General features: G+C 27.9%; 1 protein-coding gene across 1 annotated transcript; it reads left to right on the forward strand.

The window, feature by feature from the left end:
* Nucleotides 1-865: 865 nt before the first annotated feature.
* LOC105202172 lies at nt 866-20,199 on the forward strand. The gene is given in 28 exon segments (XM_039453258.1): nt 866-1,019; nt 3,763-3,915; nt 4,019-4,308; nt 7,361-7,553; nt 7,665-8,038; nt 8,190-8,325; nt 8,463-8,618; nt 8,696-8,860; nt 8,961-9,099; nt 9,344-9,399; nt 9,538-9,638; nt 11,857-12,037; nt 13,085-13,152; nt 13,268-13,551; nt 15,173-15,473; nt 15,700-15,757; nt 15,853-15,862; nt 15,864-15,924; nt 16,038-16,172; nt 16,244-16,384; nt 16,449-16,646; nt 16,775-16,971; nt 17,045-17,143; nt 17,364-17,580; nt 18,307-18,435; nt 18,512-18,666; nt 19,463-19,598; nt 19,906-20,199. Coding segments are annotated over 27 exon segments (4,170 nt in total). The 5' UTR covers nt 866-1,019; nt 3,763-3,800; the 3' UTR covers nt 19,981-20,199.
* The last annotated feature ends 1,325 nt before the right edge of the window (nt 20,200-21,524 follow it).

A 21,524-nucleotide genomic window follows, 5' to 3' on the forward strand; every position in this document is an offset into this window, starting at 1 on the left:
GTGTTACCCCTTAAAATCGTCTTGCAGTGAAAAGAATAACAAAGAAAAACGCAAAAAATCGACTCGCCTTAAATCTTGTCAACGATGACTGCAATCCTGGTTATGTGAGATAATTAGAGTTAGATAGATAATTAGATAAAATAAGATTATTTTCATGTACAAGGTTTTAAAAATAATAGTTTGTTGCAAAATGTAATTTTGGTTTTTACTATCATTTCGCAAACCATACTTCGGAAATTCTTGATATAAAATTACTTTCTCATCATATATTTGACATATTTAAATATAACATCTCCCAAAAAACGCAATTTAAAATCTATAAGACGTCTTTAAGGCTACTTTTAAAAATGTATTTGGATAAGCCTTCTTATAGATAACTAACGACGTCTTATGACCCAATTAGACTTCATGTTATCTGACCCTGTTACCGCAAACTTCCTTTTCATCGGTTTTGGTCCAACATTACTGTTGCGGAATCTTGAGAGTATAAAAATGGACACAGTGCAAAACGTTTCTACAAAAATTTAATTCTGTATTACGTCTGTATTACGTCTGTATTAAGCCGTGTAGTGCAAGTTGTCTCCGCGTACATGAGAGTTATTCGGATATAATACATGTTTATGTCCTCGTGTACACATGTAAACGTTTTATTAAACGAAACTGTTTTATTAAATTCAAATTGGCAATAAACTTTTTTAAAGTAAAGAAACTAAATTGTAAATAATCTAATCTAATTAATTATATATACAATAATTGCAGATATTCTGTCAGGTTAATCTAATTATTTCTATTTTAATAATCATTAATCTTACAAATATTTTAAACGTTGACAATGAAAACAATGGACGTATTAATATTTCTTGTTTTTGTGACTCACGTACTACTTATTTTTGGAAAAGTAGTTATAATATACGACGTGACATCAAAAAACCATGAAATAACATTGATATGTGTGTCTGAAAATGATGGCGGCGCTCTTGTATGGAATCGTCTTACATCGCTTCTCGAGGACGAATACGGTAAGAGTAATTGTACTTATTTTTATTTTATTGAATAACTTTGCTCATAATCAATACTTAGTATAATTTCTGAAATATTTCTTTAAAAGTATATATTGCTTTGCCCATTGGGTTAAAAAAACAGTTCTTTAATAAACATTTTCTTTAAATCTTTAAACAAATGTTATTATAATGTAACATTTATAAAACATCGCTTTTAACGTTAAAATAAATATTTTTTATAAAAAAAGAGAAATTATTCTATTATTATAAAATAATATTAAATAAATATAAGCTTTAAATAAAAATTAATTATTAAAATGTTTTTATAATAATTTTTAAAACATTTTGTAAATATTTTCTTTTGGATCTTGTTTTTTAATATAATAACATAAAAAAGCTTTTCTTATTATTGGAAACATTGAAGTCTTTGAACGAACATAAAAGGTCTCCTGTGATAATTTTAGAATTTCTTTAAATTCAGACTACATTTTTGTGTTGATATTCAAAATTTAAAAGCAGCAATATTAAGAAACTTTTTACGCTAGTGCTAGTGATAATTTAGACAATTTTAATTTTTTCAAGGTTAAATGTAGAAAGTGGGGCCCTTAGATTCGTTATCAATATTAACTTTGAAAAGGTATAACTTTAGTTCCATTCAATATTTTTCAACTTTTTTTATGATTAAAAATTTAGACTCTTAGAAATGTGAATGCACAATCGGCATTGCCAAAAAATGATTTATTGTTAAATTATAAAAAAAAAATTTTTAAGCAAAAATAAAGCATTTTTTTTAAATTGACTTTTTTTAAATTATATTTTTGTAATAAAAAACTTTTAAACCCTTTAATGTACGGCGTTTTAAAGCTCAAGAGTATACATACTTTAAAAGAAATTATGGTGTTGTTATTCCTTTTAAAAAGTATAATTATGTAACAAAGAGAATATGATATGTTTTTATGAGTACTTCAAGGTGTTTCTAATTGAAAATTGGTATGTCACAATATATACGCGAGTAACACACAAGTACGCAAACGAACTTGTTCGAATATGTCGTGTCTGGGAAATTTTTATATAAGATTACTCACAAAAAACTTACACACAATATGGATCTTACAGACTTCAATAAAACTTTTGCCATTTGAACTCTAGTTAACCTATAAAGTTTGTCAACTATATTTCAATCAAAGGGGGAGATTTCAAACCCCCCACCCAGCCTGGTTCAAATCTTCTATCTCATTCTATCTTAACTTAACAATTGAGCGTTCGAAATTTGGTAGAGAATTTTCTAGACCATAAAATTTGTTTTAGGTTACAACAAGTTTTTGAAATAAAATAACGTTTTCTTTTTTTAACTGCCATATTAAATTTGCCTTCTTAAATTTCGTCATTCTTGTATAAGATTTATCATCAAAGACTCTGAAAACCTATGAAAATCTATTCTCATAAAAATGGAATTTTCTAAATATTTGTAAAATTTTTCATTTAGCATTAGCCATTTTTTTTCAAACAACACAAAACGACGGTTAAGGCTCTTATAAATAAATTAAATTCGAGAATAATGAGCTCAAGAGCCACGCTGGATGTTGGGCGCGAGTAAATAAATAACGAATAAATCCAATGTCAGGCAAACGTTTCGACCTTTAATGACGGTCTTCTTCAGTGGTATTACAAGTCGAATAGATAGAGATTGTGCATAACCACGGTGTACATCTTATTTCAACGTCTTAGCATAATAATATTGTGAACGATCTCACAGAGCGTGTGCAGAGACAAAAGTTTCGTAAAACCATATAGATTGGTTGCTCTAAGCACCGAAACTCGTGTCACAGCCTTGAGATGGGATGTTACATCTCGGTGAAAATAGATACAAAAAAAAGATCTTCTTTCATAGGATTTCATGTAAATTTATAATTAGATCTGATTACAAATTTTTGTCTACAAACGATACTATTTCGTCTACTGTGTATCGCTTGTTTTCCGTCTAGTAATAACACAGAGACGCGCATTGCGCGCTTGCTGTTCTGAGAGTCGTTGAGATTTTTTACGTGTCAATAACTCCAATGACTTCAAAAATTTTTTCTCAAAAAAAAAAAAATAAAAACGGTAAAAAAATTTTTTTCTAAGCTGTAGGAAAATTACAAGTATGTAAAAACAATTTTTTCAGATATTTTGATTCATTTCATTTGATCTTTTAATTATTTAAAAAATGGTTACAAAGTTTATCATTAAATAAACTGAAAAAAGAATCTTTTAGAGCAATATCGACGTAAAATATTTAAAAATTTTTTGAAATATATTACTGATCCGTTTCACTTAGAACAGCTCTTATGAGAGTTTACAAAAAATTTTTCTTTTACATGTATGTATATTAAAATTATTTTCAAACTCAAGTTAACGCTCAGTTTTCTTACTGTGTCAGAGTAACCCGAGCTTTTTATAATTTTATTTTTTATTTATCGCACATTTTATTTTGTTGCAAAATAGCTTTAGTACTACTTTTTTGATTTTCGTATTGGAAAAACCTTTTATTCAGTTTTTAAACAATCAATTTAAAAACATTAATCAAAATTGTTGCATCATAATTCAAAACCTAAACAATAGAAGAAAAGATTGGATCAGAAATATCCGAGCAGATAGAAACTTCTTTGAAGTGTGGGTATTGATTGTTTATATGTATACTAAATAAGCTTAATCATAAATTATTCAATATTTTATTATATTTATATGTAACAATTTTTTTAATTATTAATCAATCTTTCAGATTATTATGAGGTTAATGGACTTAAAAAGAATTATATAATGTGTAAGATGAATGCAAATAAAGGATGCTTGGAGTCATGGATTAAACAAGACTGGATTCTTACAAATTCCGTTTTAACACCTATGGGTCCAGTATTTGATCAACGATGGGAAGGTAAAAGCCTCGCAGGCAGAATGCTATGATATAATTTATTTAATGTCCTAAACAAAATATAATTTTAAGGTAACTACAAAAAACATTCACTTAAACTTTTCAGAATTTCAACAGATTACAACTGATTACGACAAGTTCCATAAAGTTCTTGGAACTAACTTTAATAAAGTACAGCTTTCTTTTTCGGTTCGTACGGTGTGCAACATGATGATATTAATTTGCAACGGCAAGAATGTTTACGAAGATTTTTGCTATTGGATCGTAATAAATGGTTGGAACTATACACAATCAGTCATTGGCAAATATGCAACAGAAGGCCATGAATTTAATAAATCCAAGGATTATTTTGACATATATTCAGAGTGTTATTTTGACCCCCTAGTATCAAACGAAGTAATTAATGACATTGTGTTTATGTTGCTTAAAAGTATCTAATTTTCAATTTAGTAAGGTACTTAAGCTAAATAAGGCCCAGTACTAAATAAGGCCCACTTTTAAATTTATCATTTAAAAACACGCTTTATGTTTGAAATATATGCTTAAAAGATATGTCATAGGAAGTAGATAAAAAAAGACTAAGAAATTAATACCGGTAGCAACACGTTTATTCAGTGCAACAAAAGCTTATAACAAAGTGGGTAAATCAGCCGTTTTTATAAAAATTTGTTGTACATTTAATAAGTATACATTATTTTATGATTTATTACAACATATTATAATATTATTCAACTTTCTAACTATAAAAAAAAAAACAAATATATACATCGATTTTTTGGAATAAGTATACTTTTTTATAAATATTTTATAAATGTATTAATAAATAAGACTCACTTGTACATTTATTGTTCTAGCCATTGTCATTTGTTTATTATGTATGTGGCTTGCAACAGAGAATAACAATTTTCATTGATGCTAACTTTCCATAAACTAAAATTGCCAGAAACTAAAATAGCCAGAATTTCTTATAGTTAAAATATTAATTATAGACAAAATTAAAAATAATTGTGATGTTTTACAGTAAAATAGATGTTAAAGGATTTCGTATTTGTGATTAATAATCATTTTAACAGTAAGTTGGAAAACAATGTTTACTTTCTTTGTTATTTTCAATTTATTTTTAATTTGGGGCTTATTAAAAACACAAGAATTTAATAAGGCCCAATGTCAGAGTTTAAAAACATTTCTTTTTGCTTATTTAAAAATGTTTTATGTAAAAGATAATTCTTTTGGTGAGTGGTTGAAATAAACATTTTATTTTTATTTAGTTTATTTCAATATCTTTGTAAATAGAATTTATAAAAAATAAAATAAGGCCTTATTCGGCTCGGGTACCTTATATTGAAAACGATTTTTGAAGCATATATGCTGAATTTAAAAATAAATCAATTTAAAAACTTCCTAGTCATATTTAAACATCATTCTAACAAGGGAACGCCACAGTATTACCTTCCAATTTTAATATGCTTTGGATATTTTAAAAAATATTATAGATAAAAATAAGATATACGTATTTTTTATAAGTATTGAGTCGCTCGTTAAAGTTTCGCCTAGTGCAGACTGCACTAGACTGCATGCAGTGAGTCGTAAGCGTCGAGCAGCAGACTTTGTTGATTGGCTACTGCTGGCTCAAAAATCAACACTGTTAGATTTTAAACGAGCAGCAAGTTTCATTAAATGGTTGCTGCTCGACGCCTGCCGCTTGTTACGTGCAGTCTGCACTAGCCTTAAGGCAATGCTGGATTTCGCACAATTTACATATAAAATTACCGAAGAATTTTTCTTATATTAAAGATTCTAAGTTCATTCTAAAAGCATAACATTGTTTTTTGTTGTAATTTCCAAGGTGTCAACTGCTGATTTTATATAAAAAGTCTCAAATTTTTATGCGTAGCAAATGTTGACTAACATAACTATATTTTTATAATTGGTTTTCGTTCTTCATATCAAATTGCAGCCATCATCTTTCGTTATTGTCTGTATTTTCATTTTGTAAGAAAATTCTTAATTCAATTCGTGTCTTCAGCAAAAGAATTGTCGATTCACGTATACAGATGACTCCAGAAATGCCCAAGTTGACGGATCAAAAAGGATTACAAATTTAATTTGGACATTTTGATTTGGAACAGACACAGATTTCAAAATAGCTTGGAAATGTTTATATTAAATTCATATCCAAAACTTTCACCAAGGTTAGACGTTTAAAATTAGATGTTTATATATAACTCAGTCATCTAAACTTTAAATGGCAAAATTTATACGCCTAAAAATTAGACGTTTAAAAATCACATGTCTAAAAATTAGATGTATAATTTTCAGATCTCTAAAATTCAAACTTCTTAAAAATTGTTTTATTAAAGAAAATATTGTGAATTTAAAAATAATAATAAATTTTAACGCGACACAATTCTTATCATACAAGTTTATTAGCTATAGAATATATTCTACTAATCACCCTAAAAATAGAAATTCATTGGGTATATATATATATACTATATATATAGTATAAAAGTCTTGAGGTACTACTAGGTCATACATACTAAAAAAGGAAAAAGTGTTGAGGTAACAACAAGGTCATAAAATACTAAAACTACTAACTAATACTAACAGCAAACTGATAACTAATGTCGTTAAAAGCAGTCTAAATTATAAAAATCATAAATTAATGATCCTTTGAATGTACATCATACACGCTAATAAGTGCCAAAAAGTTGCATAAACGTTTTATAAAATATATTTTATTTCAAAAAATTTTCTTTAATAATTTTTTTGCTGCTAAGCATTATGCAATGTTCATTAGGAAAATACAAAATACAAGAACAGTCTTACGCTCGAAATTTAAATGGTTCAAGATTATCTTACAACTTCTCTCTCTTTCTCTCTCTAAATAACAACTTTATATCCCAAATTTAAACATACATTACGCAGCATACATAAAATGTAATTACTTTATTTGGAAACCCTATTCAAGGTTTTCGAGCCAATCCAAATTAAAAAATTAATGTCTAATATATTTTTCAAAATTATGTATGCAAAAAGTACACTCATAAAAATTAATACTACCTGCAAAATTGAAATTCAGTTTTTATAGAAACACTACATATAGAGTAACCATCTGACAATGTGTAACTGTAACCCCGTCTTTTCTCTACTATTTGAAGAAAAATGTATTTTATTTACATTTGATGATACTCGCTACAGTTTTATCAATATTTGGTTAAAAAAAAAAAATCAATTTTTTTAAAGAGATATTTTATTTTCTTATGTGCGACTAGGCACTTACAAAAAAATTTATGTCTCTTGTTTTTATCTATAATCGAAGAAGAACAGTTGGTTGTGTTCCCTAGTAAAAACAGAATCTTACGGTCAGAATCCGCAATAGTTGCAAGATATTTATGCCCCCCCCCTCCCACCTGCCGCATCTAAAATTATTTAATAATTAATACAGCAACCAGTGTATAAAAATGAATGGCAAACGTTTGTTATTACATGGAATTTTGACATGGGCGAAATAATTCTTTATGATACTGATAACATCATTTTGACATATACAGACGAGGAAAGAGATGAATTACGCTCAGACAATAATTATTACATGTTCATTAAAAGTCTTCACGAAATGTACTTTCGAGTGCATATATGTAAGTACAAATAATTTGGTAATAAATTCCTGTCAATCAAAAAATCATTTCTCATTAAATATTAATCGAGTAAGAAAAAAATAATTTTATTCAAAAATATTATGTGTTTAGATAAATTTTTGCATACCACTGTTGAGAATGCGACTTTAACAAGTCCCGTGTTTGAAATTTATGATGAAGTGATCTGTGTACAATTATTAGTTGGTCTTTGCGCCGAATGCGATGCACGTATAATGTTGATCATACATAATGATTCCAAGAATGATGAAGTATTAACAATCAGAAAGACAGTAAAAGGTTCCACAAAAGCCGCGGTTTATGGCTTACCTATGTGGCAATCAGTTACTATTAAGAGAAATTCGATCAACTATAGTAATTATAATGCAATCATCCAATTGATTCCTAAACTCAATAATCGTAACACCAATCCGTTGTGGGCAATAGCAAATGTTCGCCAGTGTCCTCAAGATGGTACGAATCTTATAGTCTTTAAATGTCTTATTATATTCAAAATCTTCTTATTAGAAATAATACATCGCGCACTTTAAACATGCACCCAATAATTATAAAACTTTTCCGACAATTTTTTTTATATATTTAATTACGTGTGTATTGATTTTAACATTTTTAGGAACTTTGAGGAAAAATGTTATAACTTTTAGAAATTATTACGAACCTATTGAGAGGCAAAACGTGACATGTCAAAAATTATTTTATAATGAACATGCTGTCGTGAGTCCTGTACCAAGCGTCAAATCAGATGTAAATCTTGGTAACTACGGATGCTTGTTACTTGTATTGCACAATAATCAAAGTTTATAATATTGCATATTTATTTAGTAAATTACTCAAATAATTAGAAAAATGGAGATAAAAAAGTTATTTTAAAATAGAAAATAATTTTTCCAGATGCGTCATACTGTCCTCTAGGAAAAATTGGACCAAAGTGCTTAGTTTCCTGTGAATATGATCTGCATAATAACTTCGATTGCAGAGGAACTCAAATTTGTTATGAAGATGGTTGCACGTGTGATACAGGTTTTTCAGGAGCATATTGTTTTGACTGTAATTCGTAATACCAATTACATATATCGTACTTATTTACAAAATGTTTACCTGTAATTAATAAATTGAAATTTTAGCTTGTAATTCAAATACATACGGTTATAATTGCATGAAAACATGTGGCTCATGTCTCTATAACAAAACATTATCTGGCAATCGGTGTGATACAAGAACTGGGATATGCAGTAACGGATGTAATGATACTAATACAGAATTTTACATTCCACCTTTATGTCAAATAGGTAACAATCCTTTATGTGATTCACTGCTAAAGCTATTTTTCAATTATATTTTCTAAATATCTACCATTGGTTAAATACAAATATGTCGACCATTTTACAGGCGTAGAAAAGCCAAATGTACCTACAGTTATCTCAATAAACGAAACGACTATTTGGGCCAATGTTTCTATAACATGGAAAGACGAATACGAAGAAATGTCGATTCTTTATTCTTTTGACATTCAGGTAACACACACATAGTTACAATATTATCTTCTTAATATTATTTAAAGTTATAATAAGAATTATTATATTATTATTTTTTTAAAGTCGAAATTAGCTAGACAAAGAAAAGTTAAGAAAGATCAAAAATTGAAATTGATTAAGATGTAAGACAAAAAATAATTTATGAATTTATGACTGACAAAAATGTCAAATATAAGATTAACAGGCCTATGACGGCCCATGTTATTGACGGCGATTCATATATCCAAATTCATAAAGTTACCGTCAGCGAAAAAAGCACTTTGCAACTATTGTACAGTTTATCAGGCTGATTGGTTTTTGCCCTTAGTTCTTACCGGATTTGAATGTATAAATTAATTATATTAAAGAATTTTACAACAATTACAAAGCTGCTTTTACTACTGCAACCATAGTCTGTTCTTGAAAAATGAGGATTTCTTATCTCTGTTCAGGCTCGAATTATGTCGACGAGTTTTCGAGAAAAGTACGACGGGGTAGTTCAAATAGGATCGCATGGACTGATATAAGCTTAAGAAAAGTCGGTTACTTGCAGGTTGGCGAAAAACAACTGGAAATCGCAATTGGCCACAGGCTTGTCAAATTCCCATTTTTTTTTTTATAAAGTGCATGTCAGTGCCAGAAACCGATATTTTTCGGCAAAAACTAATCTTTGTTTTATTAAAAATGATGGAATAGAAATCAATGTTGTTTAAATATTTTTGTTTATATTAATTTTTTAATTTACTTTTTAGTTTTACTACATAACTGGGAATAACTTTCTTAAAAATAATGAATATATTTTTTATGAATCATTGGTTTAAGTAATTTTATAATGCATAATTGGACCAATACAAATCTCTGGCTGAAAATATCTCTGTCTATTTTATCTCATGTATGTAGGTAATAAGCTAAAGTCAGGCAAGAACAAAAGTACTCACTTTTCAAGAAAAGACTATGTACGGATATTAGTGCTATATAATAACACAGTCACATAAAGAAGAAAAAGTCTCATGTTCGAGAGATTAAACTCATGAATCCCTATGTATTTTGAGGAGCTGAAACCGAATATGACTTCAAAATTTCGCCATAAAATTAGAATATTTTTTTACCGGGCTGAAACAACAGTGTGTAATTTTAAGGAATGCTTACAATTTTTTAAGGATAAAAAAAAATCTTAATCTGATAGCGCAATTCTGAGGTTATATTCGATTTCAGAGCCTCAAAATACACAGGAATACATAGGTCTAATCTCTCGAACATGACACTTTTTTGTGTGTGGCTGTGTTATTAAACACAATTTTTTACATTTCTAGATTATTCGATTCCATGCTTTCTTCAAATAGATGATCTTTTAACATTAACATTACTTATTTCGACTTCAAAAATGTATTTTAGTCCGATGAATTTGCGGTAAGCAGTTCAAATAAGGAGATTATAAAAATTATATTATAATTTAGTACTAAAAACCGCAGTGACTGGCACAGCCCAGCCAACCTTATGTTTAAAAAATAATTTATTATTACGTATAATTGAATTAATACGGTACGTTTCAAATTTAATTAATTATCATTCACTGATGAACCGAAAAGTAGATAAGTACTTACATAAACTTAATCAATTAAAAACAGTAAAACATCGGAATAGGTAAACAAAATTATTGTATAAGTTGCTAATAACACGACATAAATTATATAAAGTAATAAAGTTTGATCATTTCTTTATATTGTATAATAAATGTAAGTCATTTTCAATTTATTTTTGCCTGCTGAATACGAAGACATTGACTAAAATTAATTGTAACGTCAAAATGTTAAAAGAAACGATGATTTTGAGAGTCGAATATCTTTGGTCTCGCAATGCCATTTTTTCGAGGTGATAATCAAGAAATAGGCGTACAGCTGATTTCTGACTTTACCACTTTCTTAGACTTCAATGAACTGTATGGACTTTATCGGAATTCATTATAATTCGTAAAATATTTAAAAAAGAACAGTTCATTAAAAGTTTCTAATGCAGTAGTTTATTAAAAAAATTTAAATGATTTTGTCTTTGCAACACGGTGTGCAACAAAATTTTTGATAACCTGTTTTTTAGAGACAACGTGACCTCTGACAACTAATTTCAACCGAAAATTCATTACAAATACCAAAAGCTTCAAGTAGCCACTATGGAATTCACCGGATTTCATACACTTCACCGAACTTTATCGTACTAGCGGGTTGAACACCAAAATTTAAAAGTGGTTACTCGTACGCATTTTTCTCAACATTGTGTGATGTGATCTTTGAATAGCAAATCGGTACTCAGCGGATAAAAATATATCGAAAATATTCACACTTATAAACAAAAACATTTTGTACAGGGTACATTACGTAAAAAGAGAGCCGTCTTTAAATTAAATACTATACTTTAAAAACAAAAAAATTGTACTAAAATAAACCAAAGTGCATTTTAAGTGTCGATACTTTTATGTGGTTTTAACAAATTTTAGAACAAAAATTTTCTACCGATTCTTCTACCGATACGTTATAAAATCCGTCAAAAAATGTCGAAACGTTTTTGATGCTAATTTTATCAAAATTTTGAACCAATTTTCAAATTCGTCTAGCAAGCAAATCATAAGAATCACAATTCAATTGTTAAATATATACAGACCTTGTTGTCTAGTATAATTTAATAAAATTAGTTATTAATCGATATAAATCCAGTTATCACCTAATATTCGGTAACAAAATAAAAGGAAGAGATCAATTTCATATTTTTTTTTACAGGATTTTTTACACATCAAATACAATCAGCACTCATGGAACACGTTATTTCGAAATATGACACAAGTGACGAAATATTTTGAAAACATGGAACCTGGTTTTACTTATCATATTCGTCTAAGCTTAAATATTTCAGGTGTACAAATACATAGCGACTGGAAAGCAGTTGAGACTAAATGCAATCGTGAGTTAATATTAATTTAGTTTATACAATGTTTATATTTATTTGCAATTTAATTATTAATAATTTATCAATAACTAACAAATGATTCCAGCAAATATGATGACATATTATGACGTTAAAGATATTTATTGTGATTGAAGTGATGCACAATATATGTCATTTTTTACATGATCTTAATGTCGTTATAATTATTACATCTCAATAATTAATTATTATTTTTTATTATTACATCTACATATCATCTTAAATATGCCATATGTAGTAACGTAATTTGCATAACATAAATTATTTAAATTATTTAAATTGAGAAAAACGGTTGTTTGCTCAAAAGTAGATCTTAAAAGTGCTCAATAATAATTTTCAAAAAGAATTTATATACATTTACATGTTTCCCAAAATCCGCGCCATATGTTTAGCAGACATTAAAACGCAGCTAGTAGAACCAGAAATGTATCATAAATTAAATTGTTAATCAATTTAATAATATTGATGCCTAAAAAAATTATTATTATATCAAATCGACATCGATTCAACGTCAATACGATTGCCATTTCACTCTGAAATATATTATTTCAACCAAATTTCAACTTTACTTCAACGTTGAATTGGCGAGGAAACAATAATTGAATAGTGATTGATATTTTATACTCTATCGACGTCGAATTGATCAGAATTTCAAAATTCGGTTTTCGACGTTGTATCAACTATACGTTTCTGATTGGATAAACATAACAAATCATTATCATCATGTTTGTTTGGGACAATTATCACAAGACCTATTACATAATTAACAATTTTATTATTTTTAATAAAACAAATTAAAATTATTACACAAGAATGTTATTATTTTATGTGTTTGATATGCAGAAGCAATTTTAGTTTTACCTGGGATAATATAAGATATTCCAAAAAAGTAATAAAATAACTAAATTATTTAACAGCGTGTTTAAAAGATAATTTTATTCATATATAATCATATTAACAATATTTTAGTTTTTTATCTAGTCCAATGTATAATGCGATGATTCTTTGTGCTTAATGATGTAGCGGCTGAAAACTTCGAAGTAACACCAGAAGAAACCGGCATGATAATTAATTTACGAATCAACCCAAAAGTATGTATACGTTTTATTTTATATACGATTAGATTTCTTTTAATCTTGGTATAATCTTATTTTTATATGTGATAATATTTTGTTTAAATATTTGTCTTTGTTCTCTCTACTACAGCAATTATATTCATGTCCGGCAACGTGGTATTATCTCGTAATTCAAAATGAAGATACGAACAAAGAGGTCGTTTCTACATTAGTTCCATCTTTTCCATATAAATTTCAACCTTTATCATCACACACTTCTTTTAATGTGACTATATCTCACGAATATCTCGTGTTATTTTCAAAATCGATCAGGCTCAATAAGGTTTCACCACTGTATGAAGCGTGGCTAATACCCATTACGGCCATTACATCATTCTTCGTCGTGATAGTAATAGCATCTTACTTGTACCGAAGGTATAACATCTTAAGATTTATTTTTTGGTACTTCAATATTGTGCTCATTTCTGTTTATTAACATTTAATGTAAGTGTTTTACATACACTCTTTGACAAAAGAGTTACGCACACATATGTCGTTTTTAAATTTTCCATACTTTTTACTAAAGATTTTCAACTTTGAAAAATAAAATTAAGAACTTTCCACTTTAAATGATTGTAAGATGATTAAAATTTAAAATGATTAAAACTTATTTATAATTCAATATATGCATAAACATTAGACGAAATAATAAGATCAAACGTAAGCAAAATTTAGTTAGAATTAAAAATCATATATGTATATCTCAATTACCTGTTCTTTTTATAGCATACATCACGAGTAAAACACTTATAGGCGAAAATTGTCTAACGCGTACGACTTAAGCTATTTATTTAATATATTTGAATTTGAGTGTACTTTGTATGTTAATAAAAATTCGAAATTGTAGAGTCATGTTAAGTAATTCATAATATAACATTAAAAATTTTTCAGCATTAATAAATTAATTTATTATAATCTTTTCTGTAACCTTTCTGCGAAAAGTATGATTTAGAAAACCAATAGCATTCCTGTTGTCTCTTAAGTCTTGTAAAATCTTCAAAAATGTAAATTGATGTAATTAAAAGTATAAGGAACTATTAACTAATATTTTATTAATAAGTTATTTAAAAAGAGATCAAATATTCAGAGAAAACAATAATAGAAAGATATAAACAACTGAAACACTGAAATAAAACTAGATTAAATTTATTTTTGTAATAACATATTTTATTCACAATTACTAATTTTAATATTATCACTTATCACTTTTACACTAATATCATTTCTTGATAGTAAAATTTGATACGTATTAGGAAAATTGATAGAGTTATAAAAAATGTCGATTTAACTTTTATAATTGTATATAATAATTATAAAAATGTATAATTATACAATAAATGTCAAATATTCTATAACTAGTATTTTATTATGAAAATATAACAATTTGACATAAAATTACAAAATTACGTTATTATTAGTTATATAAATTGATGAAACGTTTTCATAAGTAATATCTGATTTTCGAAATGGCTGATATCATAAAACAAAGTAAAACTTGTTGAATATTTATCTGTACTATTTATTTCTTATTTATTCTTTATTTTTGTAATTAAATGTTGATATGAAGTATAAACATAAAGTATTGAAGAAGTACGCTTTAAGAAACCGATACACATTCAGCAACTTTTTCCTACATGTACATTGCGGATTCACTTGTCTTTCTTCAGCACAGTATGCTACTAGTCGCAAATTATATCTCAGTTAGCGACCGAATAAAATTAGAAACAAGCCATATATTATACATGTATATAAAAATCTTAAAATTAATTTAAAAATAATTGCGCACAGTCCGTTGGCCTATGTAACATTTTATGAATCCGATTTTGCTATGTTGCACAAATTTCTTTTACGAAATTATAATATTTCAAATATTTTATACTTGTGCGTAACATTTTTTTGTTAAAGAACGTAGAACTTGAACTGTTGAGATGATATATTAAATTATAATGGAACACAAAAATTAAGTCTAATACTATTGTATATACAATTTTTACAGAAAAAGACAACAATGGAATCAAAGACAGATACGAAACGAAATAGCTTTGTCGCAGAAGACCGTGATCTGTAAACACGAAAAAAAATCCATAATATCGAATGGAATAGAATTAATGGAAGATATGCCACATCTTTATGAAAGTCTGTCTTCATTGCGGGCAAGTAATCCAGAAACGTTGGTAATTGCTGCCACGCACGACGATGAAGACGAGACTGAAATGGAATCATTAGTAAAGGTAAAAGATTTTGAGGAATATGTCAGACAAGCGTTACAGTCAGGATTACTGGATAAGCAATACAAAGTAAGTTCTTGACTTTTATTTTTAATGTTGAATTATATCAAGTTGTCTTTTAAAAATCTTCGGAAAATTTTACAATTGTACGATTAATTTTAAATGACGTTAAATTTCTACGAATAAAATTTCCATATTTTAAACGGAACAAAGTTGTTTCCATTACTTTAAATAACTATGATAATTTATAATTACGATAACAATATAATAACATAATTTGCGATATTATCTCGAGACAATTTCAAAGAAACTAACCCAGCCATCTAATGGCGGAAAATATCTGCTCATCAAATGTAGAAAACAACACAAAAACCTTATTAAGTGTAAAAAATTTTTTTATAAACGCTTTATACTTATGTAGTAATGTATCAATATTAAATTAATATAGACGATAAAACAAGTGATGAAGAAATATATGGATGATGCTTACTCCGATTATATCATTGCTAATTACATCACTGTAAGTTCTGAGTCTTAATAAGCGTACCTTAATTTTGATATGCCAATTATATTTTTATATGTATTTGATGTTAAGATAACAATTTTTAATTTTATTTATAATTATTCTAAAAGGGTTATAAAGAAGAGAAACGTTACATAGCGACACAAGGACCCGAAACAAATACTGTCACCGATTTCTGGCGCATGATTTGGCAGGAAAACGTTCTTGTTATTTGTATGTTGACAAATATAGTCGAAAATGGAAAGGTAATCCTTTTGCTTAAATAAAATTAAATTTTTATCTTTTGCATAAACATCAAGCTAAATAATTTTTACAGACTGAGTGCGAGCAATATTGGCCGGATATTGACAAGAAGATGAAGTACGGCGACATTATTGTATTAAACGAAAAGCAGAATATTTTCGCTGATTACTCTTTTAGAACTTTCCAAGTGACTTATGGAGAGGAAACTCGAAAGGTACCAACATTTTTAAATAACTGGACACAAAACTTTTATTAAATAATATATCCATTTGATATAGATAGAACATTTACATTACACGGCTTGGCCTGACTACGAAGTGCCATTACATACACACTCAGTGGTCACATACTTGAAGAAATTGTTAGCATTATCACCTGGAGATGGACCCGTGGTAATTCATTGCGGTGATGGTGTTGGAAGGACGGGGATTATCATTTTGTGTGACATTTGTCTCCGTCGAGCAGCGGCCGAGGGGGTAATAATGACATTTTGTTTAATCAATTTTGTAGTAACGCCGTTTGTATTAATTAATCAAATCAAATATTCACTTTAATATGCGGATTGTAGTAATAGTCATAATATAATTGCAAATGAAATTGTCAGGTAGTTGATGTTCTTGCCGAAACGATATCCATTAGAAGTGAACGAGGAAACATAGTTAATAATAAGCAACAATATCTCTTTGTGCATTTGGTGTTAGTGGAATGTTTGTTTTCCATTTCGACTACAATTCCGTGTAACGAGATGTTGATTACGCAAATCAAGGAGTTGAAAGAACAATTGCCTGTTCATCAGCAAAGGTATATCTTAAAACCTTAATTTTTGCCTTTGAGATAATTAATATTAAAATATTTGTCATTCCATAATCTTTAGATTACAAAACATTGCATGGCGAGATAAAATCCTGCAACAAGGTACGTTTCCTTTATTTTTTATCGGAAGGTAATCAAACAGTTTTCCAGATTTAATTTCTTAGAACATATAATACTAAAAAGAGCATAAACCTATGTTCTAAGTTTGATTTCAAGTTTGTTTGTGTACAATGAATTCTATTTTATAAACCTCAAATACTAAAAGTTTTTACTAATCATTAGATTAGTACATCATAAATCAAACTAATATTTTGTATAGTAATCAATTTTAGATGTAATAGAAGCATAAAAGGTATTCAGAATAAATTAATTTTCTTTATAGATAAAGTCAGTAAAGTGTATTTAAAGAAATACCCGACGTCGCACGAGGACAGCGATTATTTATCTGCCGTTTATGTAGACGGAGTAAAACTTCAGAATCAGTACCTAGCTACGCAGCTTCCCATACCATCGACGATTAAAACTTTTTGGCGAATGATTGCCGAATTCAAAGTTGAACTTATTCTCATGCTACAGCCGCCAGATTTGCAGGATCCTGTACGTTCATCTTTTACACATTAAAACAAAACGTGAAAGATAGAATACAATTGCAGAATATACTCTTTAAATTTAAATCAACGAAATCTTATTAATTTGCAGTGCTATAATTGTCATCATGACTGTTCATTGCCTTTTAGTGATTTCAATTAAAAAGGGGATTTTCTCATGAATTATAGTGTATTGTCACCGAAAGACAGTACATATATCACTAATTGATGTAGTTATGAGTCCAAAAAATCAGACTATTAAATATTTTTTAATGAATAATAAACTGATTATGATTTAGAAACTAAATTATACACTTACGACAAATATTTAGTTTATTTTTTAATATTTTTCAATTCATACGCAATTATTTGAATAAAATAAATCAGTCATATAATTAAGACAATTTATAGAACATATCAAACAATGTCAGATATGTCAAATTAATCATAAAAAAGATTACTCAACATAAATATTTTTGTACGTACTCTAAAACGGAGTCAACGTATTATTCCTTAAAAAAACAGTCTGATCTTAGTGCTGTATTTATAAGTATTACTTCAGTGGTAATAAATTGATTCCGGTCAGCGACAGTATTCTTTTTTAATCGGAATCATTGAGGGACACTGAATAGTCACTGATAATCACAACCATAAGAATAGCACTGCAATTCAATTAGATTTTACTGATTTATATTTAGAGAGTAAATATGATTTTCTATCTTTGAGCTTTTTTTAGGCTTGCTGTGAGATCGCTCCTACAAGCGGTGAGTTTAAACCAAACCCATATTTGCATATTACTGCAAAAGAAGTCGTGAAGGAGAAATATTATACATCACAAAAATTGTTGCTCGTTGATAATTTTGAGGTACATCAAATCACTACCATAACTTTATAGTTTCAATGTGCCATTACCTACTCAACATAATGACTCTTTGTCACAGAAGTGTCCAAGAAAACAAGATGTGACTATAATGTGTTTAACGAAATGGAAACCCGGAAAAGATCAACCATTGCCTTCAGTGAGGTCAATGGTGACCTTTTGGCAAGCAGCTGAGACCATCGCAAGAGGCAATGGCCCCACTGTCACTCTTTGCCAGTAAATAATAAATCATTGTTATGAGTGTATAATTTAAGGATGTGCAAATTCTTCGAATTCAAATCGATAGGAATTGAAATCAAACACAGTTTGTTCAATTCAAATTTGTTTTCCGATTCAAATAAATCGATAATTTCGAATCATCGACAAATCGTTTTTAAATCATCTTTAATGTATTAGTTTATAAAATTTACAATTTATATTTTTTGTCTGGTATTTAAAAATAATTTATTAATTCATAAATTTTCTAATATTCAACATAGCATTCTTGCATAACACAATTTTCTTGTTGGAACATTTTTTCAAAGTAATTTTCTCATTAAAGAAAAGAATTTGTAACATCATTTAAAATGTTTTATTATTATATTCAAAGCAACACGTAATGTAAATGTTGTACAATGTAACTTAAATTCGATTCACATTCGAATTGAAGACATTATAAAGAGATTTATATATGAAGAGATTCACATACGACGGTTCTCCATAAAAATTTCAAATTCGATTCAATTTAATTTCGAGCATATTGTATAAGATTCGATTCTATTCGATCATGGAGATGTTTGAGTCGCATATTATTAGTATAAAGTTATTTAAAACTTATAAGAAAACTATTACACTTCATCTCTGTTTTAAGTAATATAAATTTTTATACATTTTACTTGTGTTTTAGTTTCTTTATTTTTTACATAATCAATTCAAAAGTAAATTATGGTAATAATTTTTCCAATTATCTATTTAATTCGTGTTTTCAAATCAATGTTACGCAAAACGTTCAAAGAGTAAAACGATCTTTCAGTGACGGAGTAACTGGGTGTGGTCTGTATCTAGCATTGAGTTTTTTGTTGGAACGAATGACTGTCGAAAAGGAATGCGATGTTTATTTAGCAGTGCGAGCTGTCAAACGATCAAGAACAGATTTTATTCGTTCTATGGTAATGAATCAATTTTATAATAACAATAAAAAAATATTCATAAGAATTTTATCGATACAAAATTGTAGTCATCTCTCCGGTGACACAAACGATATTATAGAGCTAATATTCATAGTCGATTCTTTTATTTAAAAATCTAAAAAATACTATCTTAAGATATCATTAACCAATCACAGAGACAAATTATTATCTTTAAACATTACTTGACGATTTTTAAATAAAATTGGATTATGAATATAAGCATATTAAAAAACTTCAAAAAATATAAATGGTTAAAAAGTACTTATCAATTTTATTTAATATTTAGGAACATCTGGAATATCTATACGATGCCGCGGTGACATATACGGAGTTTTTCAAAGGCTATGCAAATTTTTTGTAAAGCAAGAATAATCAAGCTATATTCTCTTCATACATATACAGCGGTGCTTCGACACAACATCATGCACAAATCATTCAAATATCCATAATGAAATATCTCGTATTGCAAAGAAAGTAAAACGAAATATCGTCCAAGATTTTCATTAACAACTACAGAGATTTAATCGTAGTACTGCGACATCGAAATCATAATAAAGAAACAAAATCTGCTTGAGAAAAAAATCCATCATAAAAAAATAAGGATGTTTTAACTATATTTGAATTATTTTTTGAAGATTAACATTTATTAACTAATAATAATCAATTATTGATATCGTCTATACTCATTGTCATTAATTTACTAGAATTAAGGAAAAGCATTTTTTAATACACTGTTTCATACAAGAATTGTTTATAAGATCCTAAAACTTGAAGCAATAATTAAATAAGTAGTTTAGCTTTTACAAATGTTAAAAAATAATTTTAACTATATAAAAAAAATTGTAAACGAAGAAGACAAATATTGTATTTCACAAAAACATATATGTATAAAGTGTATGTAAATTTTACAAATTTTTGTTTTTATTGGCAAGCTTATCAATGCAATATTGGCAATGTTGGGACGATTATGTCAACTTTAGAACATTTTCAACATTTTCGATTAATACATTTGAATAGCGTACGACAAGATGAACGACCACTCGCGAGCGATATTTGAATAACAACCGAACAATAAGATTAGTATTCATTAAAATTAGTATGAAATCCCTACAGCCCTACATACTTTCCTTAAAATCATTTTGCGGTGAAAGGAATAGCAGAGTAAAACGCAAAAAAATCGACTCGCGTTAAATGTCGTTAATGTCAATGATGGCTGCAATCCTGATGAGAGATGGCAGATAATTGAATAGAGTTAAATAGTTAGATAAAATAAGATCATTTTTATGTACAAGGTTTTAAACAGTAGTTTGTTTCAAAATGTAATTTAAGGTTTTACTACCATTGAAAATTTGTCGTGAACTATACTTCGGAAATTCTTGATATAGAATTACTTTCTCATCACATATCTGACTCATATTTAAATGTAATATCTTCCAAAAAACGAAATTTAAAATCTATAAGACGTCTTTAAGGCTACTTTTAAAAAGTAGCCTAAAAAGTATTTGAATAAAGCCTTCTTATAGATGACTAAAGACGTCTTATGACCCAATTAAAATTCACGTTATCTGAATCTGTAACCACGAATTTCCTTTTCATCGGTTTTGGTCCAACATTACTGTTGCGGAATCTTGATAGTATAAAAACGGACACAGTGCAAAACGTTTCTACAAAAATTTAATTCTATATTACTTCATTATTAAGCCGTGTAGTGCAAGTTGCTGTCTCCGGGTACATGAGAGTGATATGTATACAATACGTGTTTATGTCTTCGCGTACATACGTAAACGTCTTATTAAACAAAACTGTTTCATTAGATTCAACTTGGCAATAAAATTTTTTTAAAGAAAAGGAACTACGCTGAAAGTAATCTAATCTAATTAATTATATATACAATCATTGCAAATA

The sequence above is a fragment of the Solenopsis invicta genome, chromosome 9 (genome assembly GCF_016802725.1).
Source record: "Solenopsis invicta isolate M01_SB chromosome 9, UNIL_Sinv_3.0, whole genome shotgun sequence".
Lineage (NCBI taxonomy): Eukaryota > Metazoa > Arthropoda > Insecta > Hymenoptera > Formicidae > Solenopsis > Solenopsis invicta.